Source organism: Rattus norvegicus, chromosome 17 (genome assembly GCF_036323735.1).
Source record: "Rattus norvegicus strain BN/NHsdMcwi chromosome 17, GRCr8, whole genome shotgun sequence".
Taxonomy (NCBI): domain Eukaryota; kingdom Metazoa; phylum Chordata; class Mammalia; order Rodentia; family Muridae; genus Rattus; species Rattus norvegicus.
The window spans coordinates 41,646,950-41,669,742 of record NC_086035.1 but is presented as its reverse complement, the minus strand read 5'-3'; the positions used below and the strand labels follow the sequence as shown (position 1 = coordinate 41,669,742).

Genomic DNA, 22,793 nt, shown 5'->3' with positions numbered 1-22,793 from the left:
TTCCTTTTTGTTTGAGGTGAGAATGTTTAAAATCTACCATAGTAGCAGTTTTCAAGCATACGATGTATTGCTGTTAACTGTAGTCACTGCGTTCTTTGGTGATCTATTGAACTTATTCCTTTTGATTGAAATTTTGTATGTTTCAGCCAGTATCTTCTTAAATATCTCCCTTCACCCCCAGACTCTATAACACCCATTCTAATCTCTGCTTGATGAATTCAACTTTTCTATATTTCACATATACATGACATTATGTCACTTGTCTGTGAATTGCTTATTTCAGACAACATTATATCTTCAAGGCTTATCCATATTGTTAAAAAAATTGACAGCATTCAATGTGCATGCAGACCACATAGCCTTTCTACATTTAGAGATTGCCATTGTCTCTAGTAGCTGCACTAATTCAAGTTTCTACCTGTCGCCAACACTTCTCTCTCGTCTTTTCTGTAAGAGCCATCTAGGAGGAGTAGGTACAAGGTAGACTCTCACTATATTTTGAACCTGCTTTTCTTTGATAGTTAGTGATCTTAAACATGTCTCTGTGTGAGTGTGTTGGCCATTTTTAGGTCGTTTTGGGGAAGCATCTGTTTGTTTTCTCTGAATAAGTTTAATTAGGTTGACACTGAGTTGTATTTCTGATGTATTTCAAATAATGATCCCCTTTCAAGTGTGTAATTTACATTTTCCCCATTGCATTGGTTGTTTGCTCATTGTTTCCTTGGCTTTGTAGAATATCTATAGTTTGCAGTAATTCCTTTTATTGCTTGAGATTTTTTTTTTAGTTGTATCAAAAAAAATCATTGTCCAGACTTAAGTCTTGTGTCAACGAGGGTGCTGAGGGTACCTGGAAAAGAATGGGGGACAAGAGACATGAAGAAGGACACCAAGACAAGATTCTGATCAAGGCGACAATTTTATTTTTCCCCAAGGCTGAATTTATACCATAACAGGGGTAACAGAAAGAGGGGGGAAGTATGAAACATTTACGCAGGCCAAGGACACAGTATTCGTGTGGTCAGGGAATCGGCTGATGTTGACAGGATGTCAGAAAGTCACAGGTTTGTCATATCTATTAGTCAGCAGGATGTTGGTTTTTCAGAAAGGTTACGGGTCATCACATTGGGTATCTTGATGTATCATATTATTATTCATCTTGACCACCAGATTTGTATTAGTCTTCTGCAGCTGACTGGGGATTTTCCATGAACCCAGTCATACTTAATTCTAACCATAATAATAACATCAATAATGGAGGGTTTCAAGGGCATCGCTCCCAACATCTTCCCCTTCCTTAGAGTCAAATGAAAAGGTAGCCAAATGGTTGTACTGTCCTGGAATGAGCCCCTTGGGAACTGTGTCTGTCTTAGGTTGGAGTGATATTTGTCACATGGCCAAGAGAATCTTGTGACCAGGGTCCGTCATGGGATAAGGCAGCAGCTAATGGCGGCCCTCTTAGGCCTTTTATTTGTGAATATATCACTCTCTTACCTGTCATTGACTGTCCAGCTCAGCATGCAGGGGTGACAATTCATTGATTTTTCAGCAAAGGCATCAGGACAGCAGGCAGAAAAGAATGTTGGCCTCATTTGGCTAGAGGACAAAAATGTCCTTGCCTGGGCTGGGAGGAGATGTGTAGGTGAGCTTGGCCATCATCAAAGCATCCTCCATAGCTAGCCTATGATAATATACCTGAATAGGTTTTGTTGCTATATTATCTACCTGTTGTTTAATAAAGCCGGTTAAATGATTAAATGTCCAACTACCAAAAGATATAAGCAAAAGAAGGACTACTAGGGGGCCCAACAGAGAGGGAAGCAGGGTGGACAACCAAGGAGAGGTGGAGAATCAATTTTGATACCAGTACTCAGCCTTTTCTCTTTCTTGTTTTCTCTTTTTTAATCCTTTTCTGACCTTTTTCATGCTCTCTTTCACCATATTCTAAGACACAGGAAGTATCCAAACACTGCCTTTCTCTCACAACCCAGAATTCAGTGTGATCACTCAAAGTTGAGAAATTAAAGATAGAAAGCCAATCAGAAATAAATACACTTGTTAGCATGTAGGTTTACGTAAAAGAGGGGCCAGACAATTGTTCTTTCTGATTAACCTCTGACTCTTAAAGACAGTGTGGTTCAAAATTAAAATATTCAGATATACTTGAAACTCTGCTCCATATTTGATAGATGTGGAAGTTTAAAAATTGAATGAATTTATATGATTGTAAATGTTTACCATGAAATATCACACAGAAGGGATGCCACCAGGCAGGGAATTACAATTTTCACTGATATTAAACACCTTAAATAATTTGGAGAAACCTCAGCATTGAATTATAACCATCAGGGGAAAAAAGACATTAATAGGTATCCCATGCATGTTATATCAGAAAAAGCAAACCCCAACTCAGTGCTATACAATATCAATAATTGAAAATTAAATAATATGTTGAAAATTAAATAACATGGAGGGAAAAGATAACATGTTGACTGCCATTGTTGACATTCAGAAAATAATTCCAATAGACAATTAAATTTGGGTTCCTGCAACTATCGTAATTGCATTATACAAAAAGCCAAACCCTAAGAAAGGTATCTCATTGTGGAAGAACACATATCTCAGCTGTCCTGGAGTGGGTGACAGAGCTTCCAGTTCTTCTTATGCGATGGCAATGGTGCAATTCTTTGAGCAAGCAGCTCCTCTCGGGTGAGTGCAGGCTGTAGATGAAGTCGCGTGCGCCTCCATGGACTCCTTCTTGGGGTGAGTGCCCAGAAGCCGAGGAGTAGGAATGTACAGGTTCTTTTAACAATTTTATGGTAAATATAATCCCTGTATCAGCACCTGACTGAAACATTCTAAGATCTCAAGTATATTAACATGTTCAATCCTGGCTTTGACTCACAGAGGTAAATTTAATATTTAGGGGATGCAACATTCCCTTGTTTTAGAATTAGAACCTTCACAACGGGAATCTGAGACATGTACATTAGTAGGATGGCAGGTATTATAAGTCAAACAACACAGTGTATTAGGTGATAAAATTCTTAGGAACAAGGGAAAGGGGCTGGGCAAGAAAGCTAGGGGGTGGCCCATGGAGAGCTGGTGGAACAACCAGATCAGGTGACAAACAGCATTCAGTCACACAGCTAAACGAGGAAGCTTTCTTGGGACAAAAAGGCCAGTGCAAAGACAAGCACAAGCTTTGTGCCTGTGAAACAGAAAGGCGAGCAGAGGGGCAGCTGGAGTCTGTTACTGGCTGTCTCTCTGGACCTAGATTCTCCCTTAAGGAGTACCTCCCTTCTCTGTCAGCTCTGTGGCTCTGCCTCTTAAGAGACCCAGCCTCTGAAGGACACTAGGCTTCCAGTAAGAACTAATAACAAAAGGATGGAAAGATGGGTAGGACCTGGGTGATAGATGCCACGTGGCTGACAAAAGAATTGTATAGCTCTGTCTGCTTTAGGGGGGAAGTTTCTTCCAGGCTGTCAGACATGCCTGGCGACCTTGAGCCAAAAGACCAGAAGAAAATAGCATCTGAGTATTGAAGGAAGCTCGCCCAGGGGGGTGTGATCCGATTGAAGCCTCGGGTATCAGAGAGTAAGCTATAGTCAGAGATAACTGGCTATAAGGACTCTTTCTGCTGCCATTCCTGAGGCAGGAGTCACAGTTGAGCGGGACTTCCTGTCTCTTATATATAATAAAGAGTTTGCTAACACCGGAGTACTGATCTTTAATAGAAATATAGGCCTCCCCTGGAATTAGAAGCCTCTGAATTCCAGGACTTCAGTAGTAGCCCTTTACCAAGCCGTCTCACTGGGTCAGAGGACCATGGAAAAGAAAACATTGACCCTGACCTTGGCCAAAGCCTCCAGTCGGAGTAGCTGAAGAGCCGGTGCCCAGACTTTCTCCTCTCATCATCCTAGAGTAAAGCCTGTTCTGTCTGGCAAAACAAAGTTCCTCACAGTCTGCTGCAGACTCTTTCTGAAACTACTTTAAGGGCTTCCCTGCCCCCTAACCTGGGGCATTTTGACCACAGGGGCAGGAACTGACTGCTGCGGGGATAGATTCAGAGGCACTCTCTGTGTCAATGATGACTAATGGGAAAGGTTACTTAATGCTGGAGACTGACTCCTCTCTTGGAATAGGGCCAACAGATAAGGCAGACTCCCTTAAAGAACGTCTCTTAATGAACTCTCTCCTTCTGTGAACAAGTGTTGAAGGTCTAGCTACTGAAGGCAGCGACTGGAATTTTTTTTCAGGGCCAAAAGTCTCATAATAGTCTTAAAAAAAAAAAAACAAAAAACAAACCACTAACTCCATGCTATCTTTTTGCTGTCAAAGCATCAGCCCCGGCTGGGCTTATCACCTTGAAACTCCTCTTGTGACCGCTAGGCCTGAGCTGCGCCACTGCCCACGTGCAGCCTGCAGCTCTGGAGTTGTTACCCTCAGCCTGTCACCCTCAGCCCCACACTTCTCTATTCTGTGCCATCCCTTCTTTAGAAGCTGTGAATATCTAAGCAACAGGGAGATCCTTTCTTTAGGATCCAAGGCAAAGCTTTCAGGGTCTTGTTAATGCCTGCTTCAGACAGGATCACTCGCTAACCTGGAGTCCTTCATACACATGTGTAATGAACTGTTAACAGCTGCTAGACTGGGCAAGGGGAGCAAAGGGAGGGGCATTTCTCCTTGGGGAGGAGGCTCAAGAGAGAAAGACAAAACTCCCGGGCAGAAAACAATTTTTCTTAAGCAAATTATTTCCAAGTTAAACACCAAAGGGACCAAGTAAAATTCCTTGACAAACAAAACAGTTCTATGATTTCAAACACAGTTGTTAGTCCAAGTTCAAAAACGAAACAAAAGCCAAAGACACTCCACAATACCACAGAAAACAAACTAGACAAACAAAACCAAGACAAGGTGTCCTATTATCAATTTCCACAGATGCCTGATACCTTCAGTACTTGGCCCAAACTGCAGCTTAACCTTAGCTGCTTCCGGGATGAGGCAGACTATCTGATCCCACCTCCCAATAGGATACCAGAGTGTCCTCTAGATTACTTTCTCCTCCTAGAGCATCCTTTAGGGCCTGTGGCCTGTGACAACTAGCACGTCTGCCTGTCGCAGCACTTCACCGGACCCACAGCAACCACCGAGGGGACTCTAACCCCTCTCCAGAGGGGACTCAAACCCCCCTCTGAAGGGACTCAAACCCTTCAGACATCGGACGTGGGCAACACAAGACAACATGAAATAAAGACAAGACAACATGACACAGAGACAAAACAGAAAGTAACACAGAACACAGATTTGCTTGAGCTTACCTCCAATCTCTTTGCCAGTTGAGGTCTGGGGGGGGAGCACAGTTCCTCGCAAGTGCACCAAAATGTTGTACGACCCCATATGGCCCTACCTCAGGAGCACCACCCACAGAGCACAGATTGACAAAGTGACCGCTGCAATAGCATGAGGGTATAAGGTTTTTAATCCACATACGTGGGGTTGTTCGTCCACATGGGCAGAGGCAACCTCGAACCCAAAAAGCACACAATCTTTATTCATTACAGAAGGCAGACTTCAGTAACAGGATTAGCTGGCCCATAAAACAATCACTAACTCTGCACTATCTTTTGTATTAATTGTTCCATCCTGGGGAAACTGTGGACAAATATTTCCTACAAAATCTAAGAATTTATTTAATTTTTTTTCTTAACCCTATTCTTCCCATCCTGAGTGACTCCCTGAATCCTGTCACAAAAGGTGACTGTAGAATGCTTGTCCCATCACTCACCACTGAGATCTGCGTCATCAGGGGAGAAATTCACACCAAGCCTCTAACCAAGGTCGGCAGTCCATGGTTGCCAGAAGCAGGGGAACAAAGGCTCCAAGGGGGGAGCAAAGGCTCCAAGGGGAGAGCAAAGGCTCCGACAAACAAGGAAGACAAGCTTTCCTATTCACAGGGGACAATGTTCTCCTCCAGGAGACCTCCAAACAGCCCCATGTTGGGCGCCATTTATCAATGAGGGTGCTGAGGAAGAGAATGGGGAACAAGAGACATGAAGAAGGACACCAAGACAAGAGTCTGATCAAGGCGACAATTTTATTTTTCCCCAAGGCTGAATTTATACCATAACAGGGGTAACAGAAGGAGGAGGGAAGTATGAAACATTTATGCAAGCCAAGGACACAGTATTCGTGTGGTCAGGGAATCGGCTGATGTTGACAGGATGTCAGAAAGGTCATAGGTTTGTCATATCTATTAGTCAGCAGGATGTTGGTTTTTCAGAAGGTTACTACAGGTCATCACATTGGGTATCTTGATGTATCATATTATTATTCATCTTGACCACCAGATTTGTATTAGTCTTCTGCAGCTGACTGGGGATTTTCCATGAACCCAGTCATACTTAATTCTAACCATAATAATAACATCAATAATGGAGGGTTTCAAGGGCATCCCTCCCAACAGTCTTGGAGTGTTCCTACAGTTCTCTCTCTCTCTCTCTCTCTCTCTCTCTCTCTCTCTCTCTCTTTCTCCCTCTCTACCTCTCTCTCTCTCCTTTCTTTCTTTCTTTCTCCTCCTCCTCTTCTTCTTCTTTGTCTTCTTCTTATCATTCTTCTTCTTATTATTATTATTATTTTCTTCATTTTTAAAAAATTTTTATGTTTTAGTTTTAGAGACATGGTTTCTCTGTGTAGCTCTGGCTATCCTGGAACTCAGAGATCTGCCTGCCCCTGCTTCCCAAGTGCTCCCATTAAAGGCATGCATCCAGTTCCTACAGTGTTTTAGTAACTGTTGAGTCAATGCACTGTACATTATCTAAAGGAAGGACACCATTCTGTTTTCTTCTTTTAGTAAACACACATTGATTCTAATAGGTTCCAATACTAATAGGTTCCAATATTGTTCTTTTTCAATTCTCTGCTCTTGGAAATTTTACTAAAAATGAATCCTGCCATAAATACCTACTTTTATTTCTTGACTCTATGCATATGTTTGATCCATCAATGTCCCACAGATTTAGAGTGCAGTTCATCCAACTCCTTGGTTAAACTTATTCCTAACTACTTCTTTCCTAGTTCTTTAAAGGAGATTATTGCAATTTTTCTTAATTTGTTACTAAGTAATCATTTTAAAATAGGAGGTGAGAGTGAAAAGAGCAAAATGCAAAGTCAATCTCAACTATTAAGCAAATTTCTGGCCAGCCTGGTTTATATAAGATCCTATCTCAAAATGCCCAAAACAGAAAAGGGAAAAAAAATCTCTTTTGTTCTCCAATCCTGATCTCAGGGGCACTTCAGAATTTCAAATATTCTGAAGGTCACAGGCAGAAGAGTTACAGTTCTGAGGGAATATCTGTGTGAGTCAAATATAAATATCAACAATTATACATGGAGACAGACTGTACACCTGTAACAGACCTGTAAAGAGTAGGCCAGAGACAGTGGGTACCTATTTCAGAGTCAGGTTACTGGATTGTTAGTCTACATGGTCAAGCAAACCTCTGGTTGGTATCTTAATCCATACACACACAAGGGGCAGAAAGAGAATCCTTACTTCAAGAGTTGTTGAGAGCACTGAGGAGCCATGTGTTGGGCACATATTTATAATCCCAGCACTCAGGAAGCAGCAGCAGGACTTCGAGAGTAAGACCACCTGGGCTATATATAGAATAACTTAGTGTGTATATATATTTGGCATATAGCAGATGTCATTGGGATTGTCTACATCATCGTTTCTGATGTTAAATGCATGTTCAGATGCTAATCTCATAACTACCTTCACTTATTTTACTATCAAGGAGATCTATGTTCAACTACTGAATTTCTAAGTTGTGGCTGCTGGTGAGGAGTTTGTGTTAGTCAGCTCACTACTACTATACCTAATAGCTGAAGTAGACTTATTTATAATGAGAAAGGGTTAATTTTTAGTCACAGTTCGGGGACTTCAGGCCTTTATGGGTAAACTCCATTGCTTTGACAGCACTTTGTGACAGGAGTGAACATGAAGCAAAACTTCTCATCTTCCCTCTGAGACATGGAAGAGTCAGGAACAGAAAGGCTCCATCTCCTTTGAGGGAATATCTCCCAATGGCCTAAAGGCTGTCCCTTAGGTCACACACTTCCACCACCTCTGGTAGTACCAACCTAGCAACCAAGTCTGGCAACCAAGCCCCTAGCAACCAAGCCTCTTGCGCATGCATGCAAACCACAGCATGATCCTACCTAAGAGTTTAGTTCATACTTGCTTAGTGTGAAAACTGCCTTTTATTACCAATGTCCTTTGAGAGATTTCTGTGGCTAACCGAAACAGCTGTATAATTCACAGCTTACATATAACACATTGAACTGTGGAGCTAACACTCTGTGGAGAACACAGACAAAATATTCACAGGATTATTTCAAAGCAGTAGCCTCTAATGGAGTAAGGCAAAACAAAACAAATGTGAAAAGAAACTGGTCCTTACCTCAGGTTCATATAAAGTCCAGAAAACAAAGTATCCAGTTATTTATTTAGTTTCAAGAATTACCCTTAAAAATGCCACCAAGTGTTCTAATTGTATAGAACTCTATAAGACACTAAAATTTTTTGATAAAGAATGTGCTTCTCAGCCTGTTGGCTAAGATCAAGTATAGAATGTCAATATCGATTGAAATGTGTTCACTTAAAAATTAAAGCTATTGGCAAATAAGTCTATCTGTAAAATCATGAATAATTATCATGTAGGTTATGTCTTTTGTGCCTATCGTGCCCCGGCATGAATATAATAATCTTATCCACATGTTATGGGTAGGAAAACAAAGGTTGAAGACAGTGAGGTTTCACACCTAGGTACGTTTTTCTGCAGAGTTGACTAGCTATAGTGAGGCCCAGCTTCAGGGATGCTGTCTGTCAGCATCTAGCAGCATGTAAGGTATCTAAGCAGGTTGGGTGACATCCAACTTGCGCTAAGCTGCATCATTCCAATGGATTTAAATTCCTTGTAACAGCAAAGAAAATTCTGAGGGGAAAAAGAGTCATGCAGATACGGGTTCATGAAAACATTGAGAGAACAAGATTGAGTGAGACAGATGGCCTGGCAATGTAGTAGCCGCCAAGCCTTTGGGGCAATAAGAGATGTTTCCAGCAGATTCTTAGGATGACCTGTGGTGCTATAAGGCAGTAATATTGTCCTCTTAAGGCAACTGCAACAGCAATTTCAATTATTTTAGCTATTTTAATTAGTAAGTGGGTTACATGCCTTTGAATTCTCCTTCCCTCCCACAGGGGGCTGCACCATAGTTCAGACATCCTAATTTTTTCCAGATCTTATTTAACCATTTTACACTCAAGTATTAAATCATTAAAAAAAAAAAACCAAAAACCAAAACCCCCAAAAACCAAAAAAACTAAAACTAAAAAAAACAAATATTGCAATTTTTTTTCTTACAAAATACTTTAAACCATGGAACCATGGGCTGTTCCAGCTGAAGAATAAGCAAATTACAGCTGAGCCTTATACAAAAACCTGTCTTTTTTTTTTTTTTTTTTTTTGGAGCTGGGGACCGAACCCAGGGCCTTGTGGTTGCTAGGCAAGCGCTCTACCACTGAGCCAAATCCCCAACCCCCAAAAACCTGTCTTATATTCAAGCAATTTAAAGGTTCCCATGCTTCCAGGTGTCAGAACCCCCACTATGGGAAGGGGGACTGTGAAATGCAAGCTCACCTGCCCAGCCTATGGCAGGGTGGTGCGTCATCTTGTGGTTCCATAAGGAATTTCAGAGAAAGTTGTTGGGACAATGGGGATAAGTTTCTTTTGTTAAATGAAATCTACAAGGAAATATGACTTTGCTGCCAAGAAGAGACACAGATTAAATGAACCAATTCAAAAGTCAATGGAATAATAGGAAGCCTACCAATACTGTCATAACACCAGATAAAATAAAGTTTAGTCCAAAATGTAACTCAGAATTGTAAAGATAAGTGTATCCGATTCCTACTTTTGTTCAAACTCATAATTTAAATTTACTTATTATTATTATTTGTGTGTGTGTGTGTGTGTGTGTGTGTGTGTGTGTGTTGGTCAGATGACAACTATGTAAACTCAGTTTTCTCCTTCCACCTTAGGAGTTGAACTCAGGCTGCCAGACTTGCACAACAAATGCCCTTAACCACTGAGCCATCTTGCCAGCCCATACATTTTTATTTATATTCATCATGCACTGCAGGAATTCAAAAAAAATTATGAGGCTTGACTGAATTACACTTAAGTAATTAGACATAGTTACAAGTAAGGGCCTTTCAGATCTCAACAGATTATCCATAATAAGAGGTAGACAAAACTATCGGAAATGACATTGATGATTAGAACAAATGAGCATACCTAACCTAACTGACATAGTAAGACACCACTTAATGAGAGCTGAGTTTACATAATGATCAGTGGTCTGTAAGACTCGACAGAGGGGGGCCAAAACATTCATTATCATAAAGCAAGCTGCAGTTAGCTTGACATGACTATAATCACCCAGAATGTATTCTCTGTTTGCAGTGATATAGGTCTGCCATTGAAAGGAAAAGAAAAAAAATGCCTAAGCATGCGCTGGCTTTAAGAGGAAGTTCTCACCATCTCTATTCATCTCCAAAGCCAACCCGTATTTAATTCTGCAGCTGCATCAGCTGCACAGGATGCTGGGAATATAGTGTACAACAGTTTCACATTGACTTTCCAAAAGACATGACTCAAGAGGACCTTAAATACTTTTAGGGACCCATACAAGTGTTTACATTTATCTTAAGATTAAGAGAAAAAATACAACCTTTTTGTGATAGAAAATTAGTGGTGTGTGTGTGTGTGTGTGTGTGTGTGTGTGTGTGTGTGTGTGTTTGTGTGTGTGTGAACTAGTACTTTTTATGAGCTCATAAAGACAGAAAGAACAAGAGCTCAGGAAAGTAATTACTGTCTCCAGCTCCATCCAAGGGTTTTGTTGCTATGGCAAATAGGTGAATTGCAGAAACTGAGGCCAGCTAATGGTTCCTGCCTGATCTCTGTGGCTGCTCAGGGGCTTAAGCTTTCTTCACAATAGGATATTCTTCGAACAGGATGCACTGCTCACCTCTCCCATGACTTAGCTCAAAATTCCAATCTGTAACCTCACAGTGTTCCTGAGCAGAGGCTGGTAAGTTAAAGGAAATGCTCTATGTTCCTCCCACATTGAACATGTAAAGGCAAAGTAGATACAGTGTAGACCAAAGGAAGTAAGACAAAAAAGTCTGAAGACTCTCTTGCTCATGAGAGGAAAGACCTTCTAACACAGAACCTCTAAGGCTGGGCTAATGGGCCAAAGCTCCCAGGCCTGAATGAAACTCCCACGGACTAAGCACCAACTCACCCTCCGTGGCTGGTGGACTTGCCCTCTCCTTGGTCTATGATGAACTGTGATTTCCTTGTTCATTTCCCTCTAAGGTTGCTATGAACATTCAGGATTGACCAACCACAGCTGCTTATAAACAGCCTTCTCATTTTCCCACCCAGGGACCGGCAACTGCCCTTGGGGTCAGTGACTCTAGGCCTGTGTGATGAGACCAAGTAAACACAGTCCTTCAGTCAATCACTCTACACCCAGTTCCTACGAGTAGCCCATCTCGCCTTCTGAATGTCTTCAGCTGTGCTTAGGAGTCTCAAACACTGCCGAGTTTTACTCTAAGTATGCCCCCATTTCCATAATGTCATAGATTCTTTACTTCGGTGGAGGTCAACCTTTCTGATGCTGTAGAACAGTGAGAATGCTGTTGCCATGTTAATGGTTGTAAGCAGTAGGAATGAGTATTCCCCCATCCCTCCTCCGGCCTCATTGGATTGGGTGGCTGTCCCCGAAGTGCTAGTATCACTTTCCATCTGTGTTCTCTTTCCTTTCTGTACAGATATTATGGATTTCTAAAGGCAGTCACAGCTTTAATTGGAATATTTGGGGGCCTAATTTCTTCAACTCTTGCTGGGTTGATCCTTAATCAGGTAAGTCGCATGCATATATGAATATTTATTTATTCACTATTGATTGTGTAAAGAAAGTCTCTCTTTCTCTCTCTCTCTCTCTCTCTCTCTCTCTCTCTCACACACACACACACACACACACACACACACATCCTGCAACACACCCAAATAATAACAGTCTTAAAATACCTCATCTTGAAAGAAACAAGAGACCATTTTAGAGATTCAGAAAAATTGATTCCAAAGAGGTGAATGACCATAGGGCCACTGGCTGCTGTGAACGAATGGACAAACAATTACCCAAAACCACAGAGCCAGGATGTGCATGCTGGCTTAAGTGTGTAGTGAGAAAGGAGTGCACCTCATTCTGTATCTGCAATACCAGAGGTCATACTCCCTGCCACCACAGAAGCTGTGAGCAGGGGCAGGAATTGCATCTTTAAGTGGCATTTTACTCACAGTGTGGGATTCAGTCATCTGAGAAGGCAGCGGGTCAATACCCTCAGAAAAACTGCAACCAGCTGCTTTTACAAGGAGGCAGTCAATCATTCTGGAGGTCAGTCTTGCCTTGCTGGTCAGGTGATCAACATTTCTGAGACTTGTGATGTCTGGGCCTCTCTGGATATTGTGCCTTGCACTTTCTCCTTATTCGATAGGAGCCCAAGACCAGGCAGTTCTTTAAATGCTAAGTCTAAATAGTGTCTGCCTATATCAACCAGGTGCTTCCCCTTTACCTGGGCTGCAGTCTTAACTCAGAATAGCCAGCTGCTAGCACTGTGTGCATTCTACGTTATTGATAGCATGCACATGCAGATTCCTTTCTGCGACATGGGGGACAAAAGAACCCTTTACAATGTAGAATACAAAAGGCTCCTCATCTACCTCAACCCCCATCCCCATCAATTGAACTAGCTCATAAACTGGTTTGTTTGGGGGACAGCTCCAAGTGGAGAAGTTGTGTTGGGAATTCCTTTGGTTGTACCCTCACACAGCATGGGCCAAGGTGAGGTGGTCAGCACACATCGTGACCACATTGCTCATAGAGGAACCTCCAAAATCCTGCTTCTCAGACTTATGTTGTCATAAAGGCAGAAGACACCGACAAAACTATAGAAATTCTTTGGTAAGAGCAATGGCCTCACTAGGAAAGGGAAATTCAAGGCATCTGGGGTCAAATGTCTGCTGAGCATGTTCTTCCACCAAGTCCACTCAAATTCCTAATTATTGTCAACTGAGCAAACTTTTCTGCTAATTTCTCAAAGGTGTGAGGAAATAAAATTTCAGAACTTTGCAAAGTTGTCTCTGCCCAGGAAGGAATCTTGCCTTTGCCTAAGTGTGGGGGAAGAAAAAAATTGAATAGAATGTCCCCTGAGTACGTGAAACAATAAACTAACAAGACTGTGAGGTCCACATTCAAATCCTGTTCCTCCCCCAGATCTTTTTTAATTTTTTTTATTTTATGCATATGGATGGTTTTTCTTTATATGTGCCTGTGTACCATGTGTATGCCTAGTGGCCACAGAGTCTGAAAGAGAAGGTAAAATATCTTCTGGAATTTGAGTTACAGTTCATTGCAAGACATCGTATGGGTGCTAGAAATAGCGAGCCTCAGTCCTTTGGAAAAGCATTTAGTGCTCTAAACCTCTAACCTGTCTTTCCAGCCCCATCAAACCCTGTTTCTTCTAAATGTCATATGCCGAGAATTGTTTTTCAGGACCTTAGCTTTCTGGTTGGAGCAAATTAAATCTTTCTAGAGAAACATCCTGAATTCTTGTTCCATTGGGGTTTCAGTACATTTAGCACAAAATTGAAAAATCACAAAACACTTGAAGAAATTTGAAACAAATAACAAACAAACAAACACAGAATTATAGCCTCAAAGATACTGGAAACAATGCAAACATTTTAAGAAGTGAAAGAAGAGACTAACGATAGTGTATCATTTTTAGTCTTAAATTAAAAAAATCATATTTTTAAGAATGTATTTAATGAATTATTTATATATATATATATATATATATATATATATATATATATATATATATATATATGGAGAAAACCAGAGGATAGTTTTTACAGAAAAATTTAAAAGATTAATAAATGGCAGGAGACACCATTTTCTTATAGGAAAAGACTAGACATTGTAAAATGCCTTCTAATTCTGTTGTAAGATCTGTGGGTTCAATATAATCCCAATCAAAACTTTAAATTATTTTTTGTGGGAAATTATACTGTTTTTATACAATTTGGTGTGTGTGTTTGCAAAGGGCTAAGAAGAACTGGGGAGTTTGGGGCTTTGCTTGGTTTGGTTTGGGGGCTTTGTTTGACACAGGACTTCACTGTGTCAGCCTGGCTGACTTGGAACTCAGTATGTATGGTATGCTGGCCTCTTACTTGCACTCCTCTTACCGCCTTTGTCTGCCTCACCAATGCTGAGATCTCAGGTGTATGCCACCATATCCAACACCATGAACACCATGAAGAAGAAACCTGGAGCACTTTCCCTTAATCGTATCAGAACACTGCCATGGTAAATGTGGAATAATATGAGGGACATTGTAGCAAAAATAATCATTACTGAACAATAGATTGGTTATAGAGCACAGAAATTATTCATCTGCCAACTGCATTCGAAAACACACTGTCTACATACCTGTCTATACATGCTTATCTGATACAACATACTGTTGTCTATGGAAGATATCTCAAAATAGACATGGAGTTTAAAAATAATAAACCATGAGAAAAAAGATACACGAATTACAAGAAACTAGTATATTGCCAGGTGGTGGTGGCACACACCTTTAATCTCAGTGCTTGGCAGACAGAAGCAGGCAAGCACAATAATCTGAGTTTGAGGCCAGCCTGATCTACAGAGCAAGTTCCAGGACAGCCAGGGATACACAGAGAAACTGTCTCAAAAACAAAACAGCAGCAAGAGAAAGAGGAAGAAAGAAGTATATCACTAGCTGGTTAAAACAGAATTGTATATACAGAAAGACAAAAAACAATTGTGTAGAATGAAATGATGAATTACTTGGTTATTTATAAGTTTTTGAATGCTTGAATGACCTGTTGACTACACATATTATTTTAATACTATATTTTAAATGTTATAAGACAGAAGATTAAGATCAGTCACTCATACTTACTCTGTATATTAATCCCTCAGGATCCAGAATATGCTTGGCATAAAAACTTCTTCTTGATGGCAGGCATTAACGTGACATGCCTGGCTTTCTACCTTCTGTTTGCAAAAGGAGATATTCAGGACTGGGCTAAAGAAACAAAAACCACACGGCTGTGAAGGTGAGACATTATCAGATTCAGGACAGTGTTGAAGTTGAAGATCAGGGGATAGAGCAGCTGGAGATGAATTGCTGAAATAGAGAGCAATCAGAGCCGTGGGCTGGGGGAGGGGGAGCATACTAAATCTGAAACAGTAATGCTGATACCACTGCCCAGTGGTAGCCTGCTCTGTAATTCTGGTGTAGTGCTAGGGAAATGTTAGTGCCCCACCCCACACCTCACCCCTACCCCCCCAAAAACCAGACAGGAGCCAATCTAATGCAATTCACGGCAGGGTCTTTATTCTATTTCAGCTAGCTCAACCCCCTTCTCTCTCCATCCCCCCCAAACACATAATGCACTGCCATCACACAGGACAGTTTTGGTGGTGGAGGAGCCCTGAATGTCTATGGGGCAAGGCTTTATGGTAAGCAGCAAGCAGGGAGTCCATGTGCAAGCATCTAATTGGAGAACTATTGTGGCCTTTAACATAATTAGCTCATGCTGGGAGTCATATCATAAACTTAATTTCTACTCCCCTCTGCATTGGTGATCATTAGGCAGGGGTTGGGCTTGTGACCTGGGGGTGCAGGTTTGTTGAAGCAATAACCTGGAGATGCTGGTCTTGTTGGGGGTGAGCATAGAGACTGGAGTTAGGCTAAGGTTTTGTTGGGGAGGGCAACTTGGAAACTAATGCTAGATACCAGCCTGTTAGTTTAGGTCAGTTTCTCCAAAATGGAATCTTATCTTAAAAGATTTGGTCTCTCACTGGGGAGACATCAGAGTTACTATATATATTTGGGAAACTGAGCTTGAAAAATGAACAGTGAGGAAAGATGCAAGAGAGATGAGAACACTGTTCAGGAATGTGGAACAGGGTTAGGAAATGTGGGTGTTGAGGTGAAGGAAATAGTATCCCTGCAAAATACTCTCTAGGACTTAAATTTCATTGGTTCTAAAACTCACCACTGGCAAGAGCTATCATAAAGATGATCCAGATAAAAACAGCTTTCAAGTGAATGGTGAAGAGAAGAGGTCAGCTAAGGTGAGAGAATCTGGTACTTTGCTTTTTATGTAAACTATGAACAGTGAGTAGACAGGAGAAGAAATGACTCATGAATTAGAATTGGCAGTTGTGAAATAACCATGTTTTTAAGGCCCATTGAATCAAGAGGCCGTTCTAATAACTACCATCAATCATCAGTGTCTCACAGAAGGAGAGACAAAAAGACTGAGCCTGCTTTTTATTTTTTTTATACATGAGGGAAATGAATGCACATGTGTGTATGGACTCCTGTGAATGCAGATGTCTGTGTGTATGGAAGTCAAAGACAACCTTAGATGTCCTCCTTATGCTGCCCATCTCTTTTGAGACAAGGTCCTTTATTGGTCTTCAGCACAATAGAGTCTCCTGGCTGGCCAATCAGACCCATTGATCTTCTTGCACTGCTTCCCTAGTGTTCAAGTTACTAGTGTGTGTCCCAGTAGTGTGCCTTTTACATGGATTCAGGGAACCAAACTCAGGTTCCTGTGCTTGCAAACCTTTGAGCCAAGTATTTGTTTTCTGTAGTTTCCTGATGTTTGTTTAATCAGTAGAAAAAAGAAAGAAAGAATGGAGGAAGGAAGGAAGGAAGGAAGGGAGGAAGGAAGGAAGGAAGGAAGGAGAGAATGTGATAAAGAAATACAAACAGTCAGAAAAGACAATTTCTCTTGGAAAGAAATATGGGATCAAAGAGGTTTTGTTGCTGCTCTTGGCTGCTTGCTTGGAGGGGAGATGCATTTGCTGATAAACCAACAAATTGTACATACAAACCACTGCTCATCAGACCTTTTTGCTGTTGATGTTAATGCATTTTTATATTTACTTTGGTCAATGTGTGTTACCCAAGAATTCCCATAGAAGAACTTGATCCAGTGTGTGGTGGTGGGAGGGCCTCAAGCTCACTGTGGAGTCCAGGCAGACTAGCCTGGAACATGAGATCCTTGGGTCTCATCCTCTTAGGCACTGACATTATAAATGTACATCACTGTGCCTGATATTTAAATCCCATTTTAAATGGAATTATTTTCTCAGTTTAATGTTTGTATTAAATGCAATAGGAGTACAGTTAACTTTTATATATTTCCTGCCCTACAGTTTCAGTGAGCAAATCCTACTAGTTTTTGGTGGATACCATCAAACTTCTAGTTAAATAAATTTGCTATCCATGAATATAAATAATTTTTCTTCAGTTTCCAATCTGGATAACCTTCTTTTGTCCTTCCTCTTCTCTAATTGCTCTGCTTAGAACCTTTGGTATAAAACTCAATGCAAGGGACAAGAGAAAAGATCTCTTATTTGGTACTTTTCTTTCTTGGCTTGGTTTGTCTTCAGAGGTGATTTTTTTGGGTTGTGTGGAAGTTACTGTGTGTTGGAGTGTTGGGGGGCTGCACACACATTCTTTCTTTTTTTTAAATATAATATCTCAATAAGGATAGTTTAGACTACACTTGAAATTTCTATGTAGCCCATGCTAGCCTGAAGCTCATGAGTTTTCCACCTGCATTTCTGGGTGCTTGGGTTTCATGAATGTGCCACTATGACGAGATTTAAAGATGGGCACATTTATATTGTTCAGACCTTCAGGTAAAAACGGGAATTTTCAAGTTGTTACAAAGCCTTTCTGCACCACAACTCTCTCAGAGCTTCACTTTGGGGTATGTGTCTGCTATGTATTCCCCACCACACCCGAGGCACCATTGCAACATTACAGTTCAGCCTACTATGCAAAGACCCGCCATGTTGCCACAGATAGGCCACTTCACAATAGGAGAACAGAAGTGAACTTCCTAGACAAAACCTGTGGTCAAGGCAGTGATAATATTGTTGTGAGGTGTTCAAATACCTGCAGCATTTCCCCTCCTTAGGTAGAACGCTCGGCAATCACCTGCAGCCAATGAGTGTTCTGTCCTGCCTACAAGGTGCTGATAGACAGGCATTAGGCAATGTATGATTGCCATGTAAAACTTAAACACACATGCACACAAGACTAAAAATGTCTAAATGGAAAATAGAGGCATACAGATATACAAAATCACATATGTATAGAGGACAGGAAAATCATAACTAAATAGGCTAGAGTAACACTGGGGACAAACTGGGGAGAAGAAGATAAATTAAAGGGGTAGGGGCAGGTGATGGAGGAATGCACACAATGCATGTTACCTGCTTGTGTGCAGCCCTTCTTATATAGCATAGTGCTGTATACATTGGATATATAATATGAAATTGTAAGTTAAACATAAATAAAATCAATTTAAAGAAGACTAGAACGGGGCTGGACATGATGACATACACCTTTAATCCTGACACTCAGGAAGCAGAGGCTAGCATATCTCTGAGTTTGAGGTCAGACTGAGTTCTAAGACAGCTAGGGTTACAGAGTAAAACCCTGTCTCAAAATAACAAAAACAAAATCAAGTCAACCAAACAAAAAAACCTGACCACAAAAACAAAACAAAATAGAATAATGTGTGCTTTCTCCACTGTTGCTCCAGTTAGGGCCCTGTGTGTACACTCTGGTTTTGCATCTTGGCTGCAACCTCTTCCCAGGTTCTGGAGAGGATGCATGAAGTCAGAGTTGCTGGTATAAATGCCTACTAACAGGCAAATAGCAGGGTCACCCTAGGCTGTCAGATGGCAACCCCCCAATCCCTACAGGTGGCAGTTGGTTCTCGAAAATGGCAGATGGTGTTTCAGTGCAGGGACACAGAAGTTGGAGTGTGTGATTGGTTGAGAATCACCAAGAAGGGCTTTATTTTCATTTTCTTGATAACAAATTAGCTTATTAAGAGCTGAAATTTGGGAACAGAGAGAATGTACCTATTATTACTATAAATGCAAGGTGCTGTTTTTGAAAGCAGCATACTACAGGTATGCCAACTCTGATGGTCATAGTAGGTTTTTAATTTGTTTGTTTTATTTTCAGGATGCAGCCTCAACACACAGTACTGAGTGTTCTCGTGCCCTTGAGAGTGGACCTACAAAAGGCTGTAGCTGCTCAGATATTCTCACATACATTTCCCAGGGCAGAGCAGGGCAGAGGAAGGTGGCATGTGAGCACCTGGCAGTCATGTTTATTTTTATGTCCACAGGGAAGTCATGTGAAGATGGCCTTGATGACCTCTCACTGATGACTTGAGAAAGATCTTTTAGCCTACACAAATGTCTTTGAAGTGTTGGAGCACTCTCTGGGTGCAAGGACTCTCCAGTGACATCTCTGTCTTTTGTTTCCTTTTTCTACAAAAGTTAGTAGAAGAGTGAGCACCTGAGAAGCATGAGGTCAGCATCCATATTGAAAGGAAGAGGATTCTGTGTGGGACTGCAGTCATGGGAGTCATGAACACCTGAAGACCGGTAGCCTGAAGCTTTTAAGGGAGTCATTGCCTCCCACTTTAGTCTGAGTGATTCTTTTGCACTGTGTATTGTGTGTAACAAGTTATACTTCTGACTTTAAAGAGGAATCTGTCTGTCTTCCTATGATCCAATAAACAAACATAAGCCAAAACTTTACTCCACTACTTTATGAAAAGGTTTGTGGTTTGGTTCATTTTTTCCATTTACTTTTTTAGAAATAATTTTCAACATTTACTTCTCTTTGTTGTAAATATGAGAACCATTTGACAAATCTCAAATTATTTTTATTCTTTCAGGATGGTCCATTTGGAAAGAAAATATAAAAAAAATTGTTTTCCTCTTCAATGGGCTCAGGGAGAAACTCAAACTTGTTATATGCAGAACCCGAAGATGATTGATTAGCAAACAAAAAATAGGGATTGACAAGGTCAATCAGTCAAGAATATTAACTGTTCTTCCAAGGACCTAGGTTTGATTCCCAGCAAGTACATGGCAACTAACAACCATCATCCGTCTTCTGGCCCTTATGGGCACTGCAAACACATGGTGTCTAGGCATGCATGCAGGCAAAAGCCTTGTATGCATAAAATAAAAATAGGCAAATTTCAAAAACGAAAAAAGAAAAACAACAACAAAAGAAATGCGAGAGTCTTGGGAGGAAAAAGGATGGATTAATGAAGAACTTGGATAGCAAACTCTGGACCTTAATGAGACTTGGGTCAATTCCAGGATTGCCAAAGAAAGTGATGGTGTCACACCTAAGTTCCTGACACCAAAGAAGAGTCTGTAGGCTCTGGAATCAAGGCGTATAAATTTGGGGCAAAATTTGTAGTATACATGTTGGGGACCAGCTGTGGCTCTGATGTACTGCTTTCTCCCTTATGATGTCCTGGAGCCCCTACACCCAGGCTGGAAGGATGAAGTGGAGTCTGGAACTGGTGAGGTTTGCAGGATCCTGGTCCATCTGGGAGTGAGTGCTGGTGAGGAAAAGGGCTTCTCCGAGGATTTTAAGGAAACAGCTCTCTTAAACTATCTTTGTGCACATATCTTTATTCAGGTTGGGCTTATATGCATGTACTTTATTCAGGGTGGACCGAGCTAGATATGAAACTTGGAGAGTGGAAAGGAGTTTTCAGGGATTGTAAAATCATTGGTTAGAATTTAAAGTACTGGGACTCCCTCATTTGCATGGAGAGGCATGGAGAATCCTAGGTGCTTGCTGGGTGCCTTCTTATCCAAGAAAGAGAAGTTGAACTTCTAGGTCTGCCAAGGACTATTTGACCATCCCCAGGGAGAGGGTATGGGGGGGGGGGGTTGGGCTCACCAGACAAGGCCAGAGAAAAGAAGCCCTGCTGATAAAGAGAGTATTCCATTTTGCATGTAGCTCAAAGAAGTTATTGGAACATGGTAGACTGGAATCTTAATTACCAGGGTTTCCACAAAATTGGTTCCGCTTTCTCTTGTCCTTATTAGCTTTAACTGTGAACTTGACACAGCCTAGAGCCACCTGCAAAGGGAGTCCCAATTTAAGTATTGATCAAATTAGATTGGCCTATGACATGTCCATGGGGCATTGATTGATTTTTAACTGGTGCAAGAGAGTCCAGCCCATTGTGGTCAGCACCACCCAGAAGCAGATAGTCCTGAGCTATATAAGAAAGCTATCAAAATTTGAGACTGTAAACTAGTCAGCAAGCATGAGCCTTCAACCAAACTAGCAAGAGGCATTTCTCTGTGGATTCTGCTTCATATCCCTGCTTGAGTTTCTGCCCTGACTCCCCTCAATGATGGGCTATAACCTAGAAGTGTAAGCTTGCTTGGTCATGGTATTTGTCACAGGAACAGGGAAGAAACTAGGACTCTTTCCCATTCCCTTTGTCTCCCTAGCTGGTCTTCTATACCACCCCAGAACTTCTCCAATAAAAGACTCATCAAACGTTTATCAGTATTTACTGTAAACAGAATCTCACACTTTGCTAAGGATATCTCAAATAATGCATGCCCTGGCTTCTGAAACTTTCTGGGTTTATATTCAGGCTGGGTAATGGGCCAGAAGAGGAAGAATATGGGTGTTCCAGGGGTTGTAGGGAGGCAAAAACCTTGGCCGGCCACCTGCAGGGCATGTCTTTCCTGTCATTTTTCTGTCTAATAAGAACCGTGTAGCTTTTGTCTTACCCACAAACCACCTCTGTACTTTCAAGTAGAAAAAAAAAAAAGATACTGAGAATGAAACCCATCATAGACTTTTCACTAGCAAATATGGATGCGACCTTGGCAAGGCCTCCCTCATTCATTCCATTCTCCTTACCTTCCTAGGGAGGCTTTGGGTCACACCATTCCTTCCTCAGCCTTTTCCCAGGAACTTTGCATTCATGCTTGGTGCTTTCGCTTCTACCACTCATTTTTCAACGAGCTCTGCCTCGTGGTTGAAGACAAGCTTGCCCCACACTGTGTCCAATCTCATACCCTCTCACCTTTCTCCCACCCACTCTTTTGCCTCCAAAGTCTCAGGAGTGAACTCCCTTCTTCTCACTCTTCTTTCTCCCTGTCCATTAGTCAGATCTCTGCAGACTGGTGCCATATTGACTATTCACTCTTCATAATTTATTTTTTCTGGGTCTCCATCTTAATGCTAATCTCTTGGTTTTACTTCTATACTTTTCTTCCTCCCTCCCTTTTCCTTCTATCCTTTCCCACACCTCCTTCCCTCTTTTTCTCTAAACACCCTCTATCTGACCATTAAACACTGGAAATCTTGAAGGATTAGTCACAGGCTTTCTCTGTTTACCGTCTACCCAGGCACTCTCATTCATATTGAAAATGTCAATTATGACCTATGTTTAAATTATTTCCAAATTCATAGCTAGACCCCAGATGTCACATCCAAACCTTGTGCCCATGTTCCTATTTGTGGTCTTCATTGATTATATTACTATCATTGTGACGAGCATCCCAATTGTTCTAATAACAAATCAAACCAAAATGTAACTGTTGCTATAGTCATTATCTATGCTCTCATAGAGTATTAATGTAGCCAGGCTATTCCCTTGCTTATTTCCCCACCTCCACCATTCCCTGGATTGCACTGGAACCCCCTACCCAACTTTCTTATGCAGTTTAAGAGAGCTGTTTCCTTAAAA

At 41.3% G+C, this 22,793-nt stretch overlaps 1 protein-coding gene and 1 long non-coding RNA gene across 8 annotated transcripts in view; one reads left to right on the top strand and one right to left on the bottom strand.

Annotated features, from left to right (window-relative positions):
• Slc17a1 (solute carrier family 17 member 1) overlaps window positions 1–22,411 on the top strand; it is a 35,747-nt gene extending 13,336 nt beyond the window's left edge. For 4 of the 7 annotated variants that reach the window (XR_005495232.2, XR_005495230.2, XR_005495231.2 and 1 more), the window contains 4 exons: window positions 11,900–11,990; window positions 15,142–15,278; window positions 19,546–19,829; window positions 19,950–22,411. Coding sequence is in view for 1 of the 7 variants with exons in the window: in NM_133554.2 (NP_598238.2) it covers window positions 11,900–11,990; window positions 15,142–15,276 (226 nt within the window). In the remaining 6 variants the exon portion in view is untranslated. Of the gene's footprint in view, window positions 1–11,899; window positions 11,991–15,141; window positions 15,279–19,225; window positions 19,830–19,949 lie in introns of those variants that run through there. The other 3 variants (XR_010058806.1, XR_010058807.1, NM_133554.2) reach the window with 2 other exon arrangements.
• On the bottom strand, window positions 362–6,487 carry LOC134482855 (uncharacterized). Its single transcript, XR_010059474.1, has 3 exons — window positions 5,786–6,487; window positions 5,319–5,450; window positions 362–2,754 (listed from the first exon to the last, which is right to left on the bottom strand). It is a non-coding gene; the product is annotated as an uncharacterized LOC134482855 (long non-coding RNA).
• Window positions 22,412–22,793: the final 382 nt, after the last annotated feature.